Source organism: Ovis aries, chromosome 1 (genome assembly GCF_016772045.2).
Source record: "Ovis aries strain OAR_USU_Benz2616 breed Rambouillet chromosome 1, ARS-UI_Ramb_v3.0, whole genome shotgun sequence".
Lineage (NCBI taxonomy): Eukaryota > Metazoa > Chordata > Mammalia > Artiodactyla > Bovidae > Ovis > Ovis aries.
The window spans coordinates 72,257,182-72,274,547 of record NC_056054.1 but is presented as its reverse complement, the minus strand read 5'-3'; the positions used below and the strand labels follow the sequence as shown (position 1 = coordinate 72,274,547).

Sequence of the window (17,366 nt, the reverse complement as noted above, 5' to 3'; positions counted from 1 at the left end):
TGGCAAGCCAGGTCCTTCCTGTGTTGAACAAGCAGTTCTGGCCCAAAGAAGTGAAGGCTCTACTAGGTGAGGTTTACAAAGTTCCTCACACAGCAATAGGCGTCTATCTTATAAAACGTCCTCATCTTATGCCTCTAAAAATACTGTAGAGCCTATATGACATTCTCCAAGGAGCCAGGCCTCACAGAGCCTGGCTTCTCTTTACTACAGCGCATCCTTAGCCAGGAATAGGCTAAGGGCATTTCAGAGTTAAGATCGCCTTCTTCTAACAGTACATACCCTATTTCCGTAAAGGTCCAGTTGACCCGAGATTAGGCCTGGGTCACTTGCCTTTCTCCCCCTCCCTTTCTTCCAAGGAAGTGAATGCACTTGCAGACCAGCTGCTTGCACCCCTTCCTTCCTTAAGAACTTGGTGACAAAATGTAGCTTATTCTTACTTGCCCAGTGCTTAGCTCTCTGGAATAAATCCAATAATTTCATCAAAACAACTGAATCACAGAATCTCAGATTAGAATAGAATTTTAAAGATAATTTATTACAAGCTCCTACCTAAAGCTTCTGCATATTAGATTCATTTTTATACCTATCTGATTGAGGATACCTTATGGAGAAGAATCACTTTAAAAGGCTGTTGTTAAAATCTTCTATTCATTGGGGATGTCTCTTTCGTAAAAGAGAAGTCTCCCCTACCTCTCATTACCATCCCCTTTGGTCCTATGTCTGAACATTGAATAGTCGTTTCACATTTCTAAGGACATTTCAAAACCACATAGATGTCCTACAACTTATCTCTTCTATGCTGACCTCTCTGGGTCCTTCAGTTGTTTATTCTGGGACAATACCTACCTAATCTAATCTCTCCTCTACAGCTATCTGGCAGCTCACCCCTGGACAAAGGCAATTTTAGAGACTCCAGAGGCTTTGGGTATGGTCTAATCAGGAAACTGTAATTTGCTTGAACTGGATACCAAACCTCCCCTAATAGAGTACACATTTAAGAACAACTTTCTATTTTAGCAAAGGACACCCTATTGGTACATCTACAATTGTGGTCATCTGCTACTTCCAGGCCATTTCCCTCTTTTTATACACTGGAAAACTCAAACGCAAGCCCTGACGTTCATCACTATTCAGTTCAGTTCAGTTCAGTCGCTCACTATTAGGTTCCATCTATTTGTTTCAGCTTATTATTCCAGCCTGAAACATTTAAATATAAAATACATCATCTGACACATTATTAGTTCCTCCTCCTAACTTTGCTTCAGTCATCTGATGTGCTTAGTCGCTCAGTTGTGTCCCACTCTTTGCTACCCCATCGACAGAAGCCCACAGGGCTCCTCTGCCCATGGAATTCTCCAGGCAAGAACACTGGATTAGGGCCATTTCCTTCTCCAGGGGATCTTCCTGACCTAGGAATCAAACCCAGGACTCCCACAGTGCAGGCAATGGGCAGATTCTTTACCTTCTGAGCCACCAGGGAACTCCATAATTGAGAATGGCTTCCCTTGTGGCTCAGCTGGAAGAGAAAGAATTGAGAATAGGGAACATTATTAAAATAATCTTAAAAAACAATAGTTTTTTTTTTTTTTTAAACACTGTTAATTATAAAATGTTAGTGAGTCACGGCATTTATTCCATGACATTGTGGAACTTTTTCTTTAGACTAAATATAAGATCAGTATTTTTCTACTTCTTGTCTCCTAATGTAAATTACAACTTTATCTTATCTTAAACACTAAATCTCATTTTTTAAAACCACTTCATATGTAATTGCTGGCAAATGTTTTTAAAATATAGATACTGGGGTAAAATAGTAAACAAAAACTAAAACTCCTCACTCTTGATGTATGACACAACCATGAAATAAATGTAACAAATGGCATCTGAACCCAAGTTTTCTTCCTAAATTGCAGTAGAATGGTTTAATGATTAGATCCTAAGGTAGTGGAATGATGCAGAAGAGTTGCCAAAGTATGCATAGACTCAGTCATTTCATATCAAGTTTGAAAGTTTTCCAAATATACTATAACTTATTGGTTTTGTTGAGGGGAGGCAGTGGTTCACAAGGAACACAAGAAAAGTAAGGCTACCCAAGAAGTCAGAAATGGAGTACAAAGAGGGTGGTTTACCCCTAAAAATAGGATATTAAAGCATAAATGTGTCACTTCCTTTAAGATAAGAGATTAACCTGTCATATTTTCCCTGATTATGAGTATCCTGCCCAAGAGATGAAAGTTAAATATCAGGAAAAAAACTATAGAATTTTTTTACCTGCCTATGTAAGCAGAAGAGAGAAAACCTCTTAAACGCTAAACCTTTTTACAACCTACAATACACTAAATTCATGACAATCTGACTTTTGTTATATCAGATAAAGTAAAGTTGTTACTTATATAACTATTCAGCAGGGCATACACTTAAAACCTACAGGTAATTAGCCTCCATTCTTCACTTTTTTATTTAGTTCCAATTAGAAAATAAAAACAGCTTAAATAGCTTCAGAAGTATCAAGTCAATGTACTTTCCAAGTATCAATTCTCATTGCATAAGGGGTAACAATTTCATAAAAGTTTATATGAAATAAGAATAGTAGTACTTGCTGTTGGTATTTTGTTACCTTTACTTAAAAATGTAAGCAAGGGATCTGAGAATTCACATGGAAAATTTTCCTTATACTCAAATAGTAAATGTAAAATCTATAAATGACATAGGATCTCTATAAACATGTGTTAGTTCATCAATTTTGTTTCTGTTTTCTTTCCCTATGAATAGATTCACTTTAATTAGATAAATTTATTTCATACCATTCATTTATTTCATAGAATGAAATAAATTTATAAATTTATTTCAATAGAACATAGGAAGGCATATCAAAAAAGCAACCATCTCTTGAAAAATATTGCTGTTAATCTTATCAACTTTACTAAAAAAGGCAATAGTTAATTTCTTTTTAAAAAATCCAGCGTTTATGTCAATGACTTTTTCATAAAGGCATAAAAGTTCAAAAAGAACACAGCGTTCATCCCACATAATGAAATATTCAACTTGCCAACCCATGTACAGTCAGCCACTTGCCAAGCTTGTGACTTCAGTGGTCAAGAGAGAACAACACTTCATACTAATCACATTTACAAATGCATGTAAGTGACCTGTTATCCTTCCCCAGTCTATGTTCTTCTCATAGCACAATGATTATTTGTGGCTTATGTTCAGAAACCATACTTCTAACCTGCAGCATGATATTAAACTCAAACAGGTACCCACATACATTCTTCCCTGAATTAATAAATATTAGGTTAGTCAGTTTTCATGTCTTTTTAGCAAAAGCGTTTAGGAAGCAAAGTGCGTATATTCCAACTATCTAAGACCTGCAAAAAGTAGAAGCCTATATGTTATAATTGCTTATAATCTATTAAAATCTAAAAAGGAAGACAAGGAAATAAACATTAGGAAATGCCAGTAAAAAAACCTATTGTTTCAGAAAATAAAGCAACTGTGGATACCTACTGGGATATATAAGCATTATAAGCAACATTAAAACCAGCATAGTTTTTAAAACATTTACATTAATTATTTAGATTCATGACTTCAAATGGGTGATATAAAGTATCTTATTCTTGCAGAATGATGAATTGATGTCTTATTTACCAGCTATCTTTGTGTGGGGCAATATAAAGAAAAATGGAAGAATGTTATTAACATACATTTGTATGAGTTTTTTTAAAAAACAGATGCAAATGTCCACTAATATGCATATTTTAGTAACACCAAATAAGAAAAAAAAAGCCAGTGGTTACATTTATGTCTTAAAACAGAGAAAATATGGAAGTGTATACCACATGTATTACACAAAATTTATACTATTTTAGTTTACATATGTCTATTATTTCCTAAGACCGATCTTGGGTTTGGTGGTATATCTAGGCTAAAAAATAATTGACTGAGGAGATGCAAAGGATATAAAATTGCGAATTTACAAATGTATAATGTAGAAAAATAATGTTAGAAATAAAAATGTACATTAGTGCTGGACATTACATTAGATTTGCTGGATCCTCTATTAGGTCAGTCTTGAAGTCTCTGAGCAAGACTCCCCTGCACTCCCACCCCACTCTCTAGGCCACTTAAGTGCAATTATGTATTTATAGGGCTTCCCTGATAGCCCGGTTGGTAAAGAATCTGCCTGCAACACAGGAGACCCCAGTTCAATTCCTGGGTCGATCTGCTGGAGAAGGGATAGGCTACCCACTCCAGTATTCTTGGGCTTCCATTGTGGCTCAGCTGGTAAAGAATCCATCTGCAATGCAGGAGACCTGGGCTCAATCTCTGGGAAGATCCAGAGGGGTTGGGAAGATCCCCTGGAGAAGGGAAAGGCTACCCATTCCAGTATTCTGGCCTGGAGAATTCCATGGACTGTTTAGTCCATGGGGTCACAAAGAGTTGGACATGACTGAGCAACTTTCACTTCACTTCACTTCACGCATTTACATGGAATTATACATGAGATTAAATAAAAAAGAAATATTTTAGCTGGTTATATAAGAATCTATATGTAGCTCTGGCTGTTAAAACATAAACGCATCTAGAAAGACAGACAAATATCAAGACAAACATTAAGAGCCACATAATCCTAAAGGTTTTCAGTGAACATTCAAGAAATTGGGGTCATTTGCCTTTCTCCAAGTTTATGAATCCAAAGACGTACACACTAATACAAATACACAAGTAAAGGTATTATTTTTGTTGATATACAAGATAACATCACAAGAGTGATCCCTGAATGCATATGGAGTTGACCTTTATAAATTAAGAATTGTATGTTTAGGTTTATGTTCACCCTTGAGTCATTACTCCCAGTGTTGTCTGTTCGTCAGACTGCTGGAAATCCTAGCACTCACCAGTACAAAGTGGTATGCATACAGCGCTGTACAATGGTGCATTACAAAATACTTATCACCAATCACTTTCCAATACCAAATGAGAATCAACAAATCTGTAAGAAGGAAAAGTAAGATATTACATAGGAAGAAAGCTTCATCATTTTTCAAATGTATTTAACTCTTTCTCCTGACAGCTCACCACAGTCCACTCTGAGCCCTCAGCACTTGTCTCATACATCAGGAGATCAACTACCCTTTTACCACAAAGCCAGTGCCTCCAGAGGCTATCTCCCTCACACTACTGCGACTCCTCTAGGATAAGCACCAAGTGAGGCACCCATCACAGTGCCTGGCATATAGTTATATAATGTATTTGTTGAAAGTATAAATGAATAACTTGTTTCCAGGGTTAAACAAAACAAAAAGATTATTGAATAAAAATAATTGTAAAACAAGCTTAAATTACTGATTTTTATCAGTATATAACTCAGAGACTAAGATGTTCCCAGAAGGTATAAAATGACCAACTCATTTATAACACATATTCAGCAAAAAAATTTAAAAATTAACAAAGAATGTGATTAACTATTAATTCAGAATAGGAAAAAAAAAGAACCAAGAACTATAGCTATTAAAAAGAGATCTTTAAAAAGAGCTCAAGGCATTGATTTTCTTTAAATTCTAAATCAGCACTGTGATTCAGAAAATTGTTTCCTTTAACAAAACACAAATGTCTCAAAATTTGAACACAACTATTTTCTTTACCAAATGGTTAAACATGAAATTTAGACATGGAAACAAATGGCTATCATGGATGGAAACCAGATTTTAAGGGTTTGGAGCTTATAGCATGGAGAGCTTCTTTTATAAAAAATAAAAATTACTAACACAAAACTAGGTGTGACTATATACATAGATAAAAGAAATTATCAAATTATAAATTTTCAGGAGAGAAAAAAAGTACCATAAATGTGGAAACCAAGAAAATTTAAAAGTGTTAGTAATTTACTGCCCTTTATACATCTCTAAATGCATTTTTCCTATATTTCAGCTGTATACTCTTTGGTCACCAATTTATATTAAGATAATGATTTCATAATATTTTCTATAGAGAGAATAAAATAATTCACTTTTCATCCAGCTTGGAATAAAAATTTTGTTTCAGTTCATAATCCTTATTTTTAAGTATTTTGAATTATTACCTTATTTGAGTAAACCTTTTTCAAGTTCCTTTTGTACAAGATTTCCTGGGTTGTAACTACTCTCTGAACTGACAATAGTCATTAACCAGTGTATGAAGCATATTATACATTTTGTGTTAACCTTGTCAGTGACAGAATTTTGTGCCAAATGAGCATTTTCCCAGTGTGTCCACATGATTCACTCTTCTTTTAATTGGGCCATCAAATAATCCAATAGCCTATTCATTATTTCATCCCAAATATATCTTTTCCTTTTAATAAATTACTGTGTTTGGGTTTAATCTAATTTTTTGGTTACAATTCACTTCTTGATGGCAGAACATTTTCTAAGGCCATTACTCCAATTTCATCCAACATGAGATGAAACATGACAGACGAAATGTGAAGTAGAAAGACTCCATGATCTTAACTGATTACAACTAAAATAGTTTACTTTTGCAGATTTTCCTAAACCATACAAAACCATGACCGTGGAAGCACATCTCAGGTGCCTGTGAGATGAGGACTCTCTGGCTGAGACTTCATTGGCTGCATGGTGATTGCACCTGAGCAACTTTAGTCCAAACAGGGACAACCACTAGTTAAAAAAGAAACAAACACTCCAGGCTTAACTGAGGCTTCACTCTACAGCTCTAAACTTTGAGAACTATAGAGCCACCATGAAAAATGTTTCATATCCTATCATCAGAGCAGACATTTTCTTCCCTCAGTATGGGTCCTAAAAGCTACTTCTCAAATAACCAAACCTAAAGCATTGACTCTGTATTCTTTGCATAATTCCATAAGCAGTTTAAAAAGAAACAGACAGATATGAACAACATATCACATACCAGAAATGAGATAGCCTGAAGCAATAGCAATATTCACTTTCCCAAGAGATGTATCACCCCTATAAATATTAAAAAAAAAAACAGGTTTCTTTTTTAGCACATGGTTATAGAAGACAGCTACTAATTTTTCTATTGAGATTTAAATATAAATGCTTTCTATAGGTAGCAAACAGTAACCTATCATTTGCACAAGGTATTAATGTTAGCTATGATAATACTTCTAATTGCAATAATCATAATTTCTTATATTTATTAGCCAAAAGTGTTATGAAAATAACATTTTATAAGTATGTTCTTGTATGATTTGTTTTTGAAAGGACTAAAATGTAGTTCCAGATGCTGGTTGTTGTTTTGATTCCTATTTTGAATCACAGGCTCAAACAGGCTCAAGAAATAATCTAGCCTGCCTGATATAGAGGCAATATATTGAATACTATTAGCATTCTCACTTTTCTGAGGACTAGAAAGATTTCCCAGTTAGCACATATTAGAAAGGCTTCTCAGGTGGTGCTAGTGGCAAAGAATCCACCTGCCAGTGCAGGATTCGTGGGTTCAGTCCCTGGGTTGGGAAGATTTCTTGGAGGAGAAAACAGCAACCCACTCCAATATTCTTGCCTGAAAAAATTTCACAAACAGAGGAGCCTGGTAGGCTACAGTCCATGGAGTCACAAAGAGTCAGACACAACTGAGCAACTGGGCATGCATACATTAGAAAATGGTCAGAACAGGACAATTTAATCCCATTGTTTCAACCCTTTTGCCCTAACCTAGGTTCCAAGGAACAAATACAGATTATCAGTCCTTTATCTGACTTATAAGGTGAATTACTGGTAAAATGAACATTAAGTAAAACTGATAACAGCTAAACTACAAATGGAAATATTTAGTAGAAGTTATGTCTTCTTTACAAATTTTCATTTGTAAATATGATCCAGGAAAATTAGACCTGGAATAAACTACAGTATCAAAAAATGCTAAAATATCAAAATGTATAATAGGTAAAAATTTGTTCAGGACAAATTGGTCAATGAATCAAATCTGTGTTATAAAATTTACTTCCCAAAAGAACTGGTTCTATTGACAATCGTGTTGGCAAAATATGGGAAAAAGTAGCAATTGTTTAGGTAGACTGCATTAAAACCTGGTCAAAGAATTAAATTCACTAAATTAATTCACTTTGAAAAAGATCTTCTCAATGAAAATTTACCAAAACTGGTATAATTCTGACTAGCATAGCTTCATATTTATGAATAAAAAACAACATCATTTCAGTCAAATAGAAACAATCAAAAGACCTGGTTAAATTGCCCCACATCCCTCAGAGGCCATGACTATCACATCCTTGTCCAGTGCCCTCTCAAAACACAGTCTCTCAAACTAAGCTGAACTAAAGCTTCTCATATAGTGCCAGGAATTACAGTTTGTAAAATTTCTGCCATTGGAAAGATATTTAAATTCTCCAAAAAGAACACTTTACAAATAATCCTGTTATGGCTGAACACAGTTACTATTCATGCTTTAAATCATTTCATGCGGTATTAAACTCCTTTCACAAGGACATCTATAATTCTCATTTTCCTATCTTTGAAACTGAAGGATGGGTCAAACATAAATTTGAAGACAAAGTGCTGTTTATCCAAGTTGACTATTCTATCTCAATAACAACTCATTTTTGCTCAAAACAGTGGTTATAATAACTTGATTTCACTCACACAGTATTCATGTTTACATAATTATCATATTCTGTTTTGGATAGCAATTGCAATACTAATGCAAAATGGCCCTCATTATTTGTATTCAAATCTAAAATAAATCATTCTAATGCACCTTGCTGAAACAAGTCTGAACACAAGCATTCAAATAAACCATACACCATCAATATGCTTTCTGTTTTACAGTAAAGAGAAGTTCTTATCAATAATTAATATCAAAACATAAATCAAAATGACAATATTAGAAAGAAACAGCTTACCAAAGTGGATCAGCAATACCAGCCTCGTCAAACAAGAAAATGTACAAGCCAACAACCCCAACCACCAAAGAATGACACGTAGATACCACCCTAAAATGAGATGAAATACACACAAGGATTTTAGATTCTGTGCAATAAATTTTAACTAATTCTGGCAAGACATTTAACACTCTGAAGAAGTTAAATCTGGAAGCATTTAAATATAGGATTGCAGTACATCTGAGAGTATAATACAAAATGGCTATTTAGAAATCCAAGGGCCATAACTTTACTTTGGAATCAATAACAAGAAGGATGCCTAGGTCTACAATTTCCTGCTAAACTACTGATGAATCACGTATTGGTTAAAGGGTCTAACGGGGAAGAATAGCTGATGATACGGTTAACAGTCTTGTGCAAACAGGTGGCAATTGGTAAGCACACCACCCTGCATCCTGCTTCATCCCCAGCACCATCACTGAGAGAGTAGTTTCCTGCTCCAATCAGACCTGAAGGACTTTCAAATCTACTAGCCTTAATGAACTCCACATCCATGGATCAGAATTGGAATGGATTGTGAAGTGAAAATGTATTCCCTTGGAGATTTCAGTTTTAATACACACATTATTGTACTTGATTCTTTTAAGCAATCTGTGAGATAGCTACGGCAGCTATTGATTATTAGTGTCTCTTTATCACTGTTATGAAAATGGAGGGCTATGAATTCATTCAGAAGAATCTTTTTAAAAGAAATGCCCAAATGAAAAAAAAATGTTCACAGGATCCAGATCAAATTTTCTTTATAGAAGGAATAACATTTAGCTGAAAAACATCAGTTTCTTTGAACATATCTTGTTAAACATTAAATGACTTAACCAAGCTCCAAGATATCCTACTTACAGAACTATATACAGGACACTATATACTTACTTACAAAACAGAAACATTTATGAGTAGTGAAATTTCTCTTCTCTTCATTAGAATAAAAGATGAGAGGAATAGTACAGGTTTTAGAAATTAATTGCAGTGGTAAACAATCCACCTGTCAATGCAGGAGACAGAAGAGATGTGGTTGGATCCCTGGGTTGGGAAGATCCCCAGGAGTAGGAAACAGAGATCCACCCCAGTATTTTTGCCTGGAAAATCCCATTGACAGAGGAGTCTGGTGGGCTACAGTCCATGGGATCATAAGGAGTTGGACGACTGAGTGCAGCACAGGTGTCAGTAGTAGAAATTAATGGTGTGCAATGAATCTCTCTACAGTATGACCTCAAATCTTTCAAAGTAAGTGAAATATATCTACCAATATAAAAGTTGATCTGAAAAAATTTCATGCAATTTGAAAAATCAATATAGTTGATCTAATAAATGATGTGATTGTTAGCAAGAATATCAAATTAATCAAATCATATTTTAAATGCTTGAAGAGTCTAAGTTAAAGGTATTGAGTCCTCTGTAATACCAAAACATCATTTTGAAATATGATAATTAACCCAATTAACCTGGTTTACAAGTCTGGAATTTTCACATCAAGTACATTTGTATTCCACTTGAACATAGCAAGATAAAAATGTAAGTTCCTTGATGTCAAGTAAAGCACTCCATCTAAATAATCATACAACCAGTTTTCTGTTGACATTCAAAAATTCTACTAAAGGAAAAAGCATAACTTCTTACTAACCCATGGTAGTGCCTGGTAACCATCTATCAAAAAGTTCCCTTTTGGAAAAAAATCTAAATTTTTGTTCCTGATACTCAGGCTTCAAATTCCCTTCTTTGTTGAGATGTTTCATGGTAAAAGGGAAGAATTGCAAGCCCTCAACTGATGGAAATAATATACAATTCATAAGAGAAAAGTTACATGGTACTTGGATCAAATAGCTCCCACTATAATGAACAGAAGAAACAAACACCCTATGCTTATATGCTATTCTGTATTAAAAGCCTATACATTCAGAAACTTCTATTAGTAAGAATTTCATATTTCACTCTTTAAAACCAGATTCCTGACAAAGTAGAATGTAGATTCCTCAAGGTCTTAAAAAATAAAATAAAATAAAATATTTAAATTTCTTCAAAGAAATTTAAAAAGAAAGGTTTGTGGGCTTTTTCTTTAAGGAAATAATGACCATTTTAGAATAGCAATTTAAAGTTACTGATATAATCACTCACAAGTAGTATGAGTATAATCAATAGAAATGATATCGCTCCATCAGACAAAAGAGTTATATTTTAAAAAAGAACATTTAAAAGTTAGGAATATTTCAGCATAACAGGACTTTCCATGTCATAGGAAAGCAAATGGAAATAATGAATTCATTTAATTATATAATATAAATAATATCAATAAGTATGCATCTTTGCAAAAAAGCAACATTTATGTATAAGATTTTCTCACTTTTAATTAATTAAACTGTAATCTCTCAGATATGAATTTTATGGAGAGTTTTTCTGCCTACAGATTTTACCCCACCAGGCTTCTCTGTCCATGGGATTATCTAGGCAAGAATACTAGAGTGTGTTACCATGCCTTCCTCCAGGGGATCTTCTCAACCCAGGGATTGAACCCATGTGCCTTATATCTCCTGCATTGACAGGCAGGTTCTTTACTACTGGTGCCACCTGTGAAGTCTTTCAAGATATATATATACACACACATATATACATATACATGTATATATATACACGTACTCAAAAAGCAACTGTTTTTCTTTCTTTGCCTTCTCCCCCTTACAGCTTGAGTCCCATGTACATTAAGGTGGAGTGGGAAATAGGAGTAAATGTGAAGAAAGAGAATACCATTTGAATAGCATAATGCATCTTAGATAATTCCAGATTTTTTTCAAATAGGAACTCAGTTTCCCAAACGGTGATTCCATGTCTCATAGAATGGCAGTGATAAGATTGAATAATGCTACGTATTTTTCCATTTCATCATTTTATTTCATTTTTATCTTTGCTTCAATCTATCTGAAACCTCCCTATTTCTTCGGCTTACAGCTTCCCAAGATTCAAATGCATTTACTCAACCTAACCATGTTGAAGAGAAAATGAAAATAGTTCAAAATTTAATCGCAGAAAATGTATGTCCTCCTATATGTCCCTTTCCTTTTCTTTCCCACTATCTTTTGTCCCTTCCCCCATCTCTTATCCTTTTCTTTTCCATTCTATCTTCACATTAGAAATGATTTTACAAAATAATGGTGTCTTTTGTATCCTACATTTGAACAACATTTCAGTGCTGTTCTTTAGACAAAAGAATCATACCTCTTATTTTTCAAAAATATGTGGAGAAATAGTTCTAACTTTGGGGGAGAAGAGCTGTAACATGTATGAACCAGACTAATCAGTGTAAAATGCAGAGAAAAACAACTAGCCTAATTCCCAGTCTGAGTTATAAAAGTGCATGCCTACAAAACAATTTGGCTCAAACAAAGATGGGGCATTTCGGGTCCTGTAAGGCCATTCTCAAATAAATAGACTTTGGCAGAAGTTTTTAATGCTAAAAGGAAATTTCAATGAAAAATAATTATAGCAATGTTGGAGATCTGCTGAATTCATTTTCTAGTTAGCATTAACTTCAACTAAATAAGAACAATAAGAAGTATCCCATAGCTGCTCTAATTCACTGAGGTTTGCAAATGCACAGACGTCTTTGGGCATCTGAAATGCTCTAAAGCAAGTGAACTAGTCATTAAAGTCGTTTCCCGCTTGAAACTCTGCAAGAGATTAACAAGTTGCATATACACAAACAATTTGCAAACCAACTAACTAAAACTGGTAGCTTTCTACATCCTTTGATGTCTTACTTGTTTTCCTCTTACTTTTTTGTTAAAAAAAATTTTTTAAGCAAGTTTTACTTTAAAATTACATAACAAAAGAATAGATTCTGGAGGGCTCTGAATTATAATGAAAAGTTCATTAAAAGAGAGACACAGATGTTCTAACTGTACACCAAGTTCTCTGGTGTGTAGTGTTTAATGCCCTAGGTTGGGCTAAACCAGCCAATACTATATTTAGGCTACTCACAGTCCCAACTACTATTACTTCCGTTACCGTTTCCAGAGAACATGTATTTGTTATCATAAATATTTCAGCGGAGAATGTAAAACAGTGCCTTCCAGCACAGTTAGCCACAGCCTACTTACCACTTCCCTAGTGAGTTAAACTTTCCCTAACATCTTTCAGAATAAGAATTTAAAACTGTTTCTTATATAAGATCTATCCACTTTTCTTTCCTTTTACTTCTAATGTCAAACAAAAAATTTGACCTAAGATTTTGTTAAATACTAAGTGAAAAAGAATTTTTGGAAATATTTAAAATGTGTAATTTTGTTTCATAAGACTACGTTTTTTTAATCAATTACATTTTCATATATGCTTTACCTTGAGTTCCATTCAATCTTCTTTTTGAAGTTGAGATTATTAAAACCTGGAGAAATCTTTGCTGAAAACCAATAACTTACAATGTGGAAAATAATCTGAAAGGTGAAAAAGCTGGCAAAACAAGTGCTGAGGACCAGTATGGTGTTGGTATCCATATTTCTTCAACCTGTTGAAAGAAATGATGGCTATAAATTCCTTTAAATTGCCTGTAACACACCGAAATTAATTTTTAATTTTAAAAGAGTATGTGGCTGTATTTTTTTGCAATTTACTTTAGCACAAACGTAAGAGTACAAGGAAATTGTATGAATTCAAACCTTTACCAGCTATCTGTCCTGGTATCTCATATTTGTACCTAAAAGAGGGAAAAATCTATTGTTTTAAAGATCTCAATATTATAAATGTCAGGAAACAAATTTAATACCATTTTACTCAAAATTATCTGAGTCTAGAGTTTAACATTATGAGGGAGTTTCAAATAATGTAATTGAAGATATTATTTTAGTAATATTTTTAATTAAACCAAGAACAAATCACCTGATTTCTCTATGCCTGTTACCTCATCTATAAAATGAGAAAGTTGGTTAGATAATTTCTAAGAAAAAATTATACCAAAAATAAGAATAAACATTATCTGCAATAGTAAAACAAAACACAATCATCTAATAAAAAATAACTGTACCATGGGATAAACATTTAAAGTCTTAAGAAGAAGAATACCACCTTGGAAAATAATCATACCATTGTTTTTGCTTAAATTAGTATTTAACCTAAAAAAAAATATTTTTCAACCACACATATCCTTGAACCAAAAATCCTCTATGGTTTTTTTAATCTCTAAAATAAAAGATTTGTATTAAAACTCTCCAGGTTTTAGGGACAGAATTACTGAAAGAATAGTAATATGCATATATACGCATTCAAAGTATATTTTCTATCTCATTGAGCTCAACTTTATTTGGCTTCTAAAAATCTCAGGAACATTCAGACCAAAAAAAAGACACTAAATCATTTGCTCATATTCAGCAAATTCAGCATTTCTATGACTTCATCTTTGATAGAGCTGACCCTCAAATGAAAAGGAAATGAATCAATACACATTTCCAGCTGTATAATGTAAAGAAATAAAGTCACCTACTGAAGCCAATTCACTAGAGAAAAAATCAAGTCATTGACTACACTGGCAATAACCCTACTTCATTCCCTTCCAACCAGGATATCATAATAAGAATCGGTCTCCCACAGGGCCCCTTCTGACTGAATTGATGTGTCTGTAATGAATTCCTTCCTCATTCTTTTTTTCTGGCCTGTGTGCACAGTAAAAATATTGATATCACAATTCTTCTCTGTGAAATTCCATTAACTTCATTCCTCACTTAATTTTTTTAATTCAAGAAATGTTTATTGGGTATTAAAGTTTTTAATTTTAATTTATCTTGGTCTTTTAGCCTCATTTTAATATTAATCCAATAATACATAAAAGTAAGTTGCATACATAAATTAATGTCATCATAATTTGCTAAGTGAGATATGAAAAGGAAAATTTTTTCTAAGATTCAAGCAAATAAGCCTATGGATCCCATGTTAGCAGATCAGTTCAGTCACTCAGTTGCATCTGACTCTTTGCAGCCTCATGGACTGCAGCACACCAGGCTCCCTGTCCATCACCAACTCCCAGAGCTTGCTCAAACTCATGTCCATCAAGTCAGTGATGCCATCCAACCATCTCATCTTCTGTCATCCCCTTCTTCAATCTTTCCCAACATCAGGGTCTTTTCCAATGAGTCTGTTCTTCGCATCAGGTGGCTACAGTATTAGAGTTTCAGCTTCAGCATCAGTCCTTCCAATGAATCTTCAGGACTAATTTCCTTTAGGATTGACTGGTTTGATCTCCTTGTAGCCCAAGGGACTCTCAAGGGTCTTCTCCAACATCACAGTTCAAAAGCATCAATTCTTCAGCGCTCAGCTTTCTTCATAGTCCAACTCTCACATCCATACATGACTACCGGAAAAACCATAGCTTTGACTAGACGGACCTTTGTCAACAAAGTACTGTCTCTGCCTTTTAATATGCTGTCTAGGTTGGTCATAGCTTTTCTTCTATGTGGGGGGCAGAAAAACAAAGACAATGAAACCAGAAACAAGAAGCTAGCGGAAACTCTAATCTTAAATGTGAAGATTTGTCCTTAAGGGTTTTATGTGTTTGTTCCCTGGAGGCAAAAACAAGATCAGGAGCTGACTGTGGCTCAGATCATGAACTCCTTTTTTCCAAATTCAGACTTTAATTCTAGAGGGTGGCCAGGCAAGAGCTGCTTACTTCCTTCAGTTAAAATTTACTGTATACAATGAGCATTTATTTCATGAGTGTTTGCTAAAAGTTATAAAACATAGAAGGTGGCATGTAACATTATCCATTTTATGAATTGTTAATTTAAGTGACGTTTTAAAAATCACTCAAACAATTCATCATTTTAAAAAAATTCCTCACTCCTTAAAAAAAAAAAAGTTGCTTTTTATTAAGTTTTTCCTATTTTGCTCTACTGGATATCACATATTTTCAACAGACGTTTGGTTAACTAGGTTTTTTAAGGAACATGTGGAGAATCTCCCTTTGTAAAAATGTTCCACTTTTAAAACTAAAAAGCTCCACATAATCAAGTTATGGCTTCCATTAAAGGCTCAAAGACAGAAGCTAATTAAATTGTTCAACTCCCAGCTTTGCTTCTTATTAATCAGTTGCTTGCTTCATCAGTCATGCCAAGTCAAGAACTAATTTAAGGAATTAAAAAAAAAAAAAAACACCCCAGGAAACCAACGTTTCCGGTAGGAAGCAGCTGCCTCTGTTCATTCACTGAATCTGGCAAGAAAATGGTAAAAATGGATAAAACCAAATAATGCTCATCACTGACACAGATTAAAGGCCTTTTAGAGGTTAGTGGTTATTCAGTAGAGGAACACACAGTTAAAGCAGAAAAGTATTAGACATGGTTCCTACACCTTTACATGTGGCAAAGAGCTGGTGGAACAGAACTATCCTAGAACAGAGCAACAAGCTATCCCAGAACACAGAAACAAGGACAGAAGTGGGAAATATTTCTGTAGCAATTTACAAGAGGCGTGTCTAGACATGAACTTTAATTAGCCCATCTTGCTTCACAGGAATTATGGACACCAAAGAAACTCTTCCAGAGGCTTCCTGGATACCAAGATCTTTGTACTTTTTCCCCTAAGATAGTTCCATAAATTTTAATTCAAGTTTGTCTCTTGGTAGAGAAAACCATGAAAAGGTTTGGAGAAGGCCTCTCAACCATCAGCTTGTGAGGAGAATTCCAGGAAGAGGACTCCCAGAGGCAGGACTACTAGAGACATCTCAGCCAGGCTGATTCAGGTCTTCGGCCGACAGTTCACCCAACACCTGTCATGAGTCCACTCTGAGCCAGGTACTGGGATGCGACTCCAAATACAAAATGGGAGACATGCTCATGGACCAGCAGGTAAGCAACAGACTGATCATCCCCACACAAAGTGGTAAACTCATGGTGCTAAGGGGGCACTCTCTGCTTTCCAGGGAATAAACACCCAGCAGATATGATACGTAAACAGTGAGGAGATATCCAGTGGTACTCAGGGTAAACCAAGAGAATGTCTTCTCTTCTACTAAAATCCCAACAAGACGCTTTAAGGCTGAAGCCAATAAAGATTCAGTTACACCAGCTGACTCTAGAACTACCAACCTGGGAATGCAACTGCTACTCCCCATGTTGGTTATCCCATTGTAACACAAAGAACTCCTTAGGGAGTATGTTGCAATCACCAATGTCACCTCCAATCTCTAATACACACACATACCACACTCCTTCATTCTCTAATACAACTTCCAGATAAAACCACTGCTGTACTGATTAGCAATAAAAATCCTTAAAACCAGGGGGAAAGGCCTTGTGTGGTTGTCCTTAAGGGCAGCAAGGAAGGAGGAAGCTGGGAAGAATGTTCTACACATGCTTAGCAGTCCTTTACTCATTTGTAGTAAGTTCCCTTTCCTATTTCCCACACTGATTCCAAACACTGATTGCTCTCAAACCTCCTGGTCTCCCTGTATTGCAATAGACGAGGTTTC

General features: G+C 34.8%; 1 protein-coding gene across 9 annotated transcripts in view; it reads right to left on the bottom strand.

Annotated features, from left to right (window-relative positions):
* Positions 1 to 17,366, bottom strand: part of TLCD4 (TLC domain containing 4) — a 115,527-nt gene that overhangs the window by 32,631 nt on the left and 65,530 nt on the right. For all 9 annotated transcript variants that reach the window (XM_042251199.2, XM_060400907.1, XM_060400906.1 and 6 more), the window contains 4 exons: positions 13,250 to 13,415; positions 8,885 to 8,974; positions 6,913 to 6,971; positions 4,899 to 4,993 (listed from right to left, as the gene is read on the bottom strand). In XM_042251199.2, coding sequence (XP_042107133.1) covers positions 4,899 to 4,993; positions 6,913 to 6,971; positions 8,885 to 8,974; positions 13,250 to 13,404 — 399 coding nt within the window. In that variant the 5' untranslated portion in view covers positions 13,405 to 13,415. The remainder of the gene's footprint in view (positions 1 to 4,898; positions 4,994 to 6,912; positions 6,972 to 8,884; positions 8,975 to 13,249; positions 13,416 to 17,366) is intronic.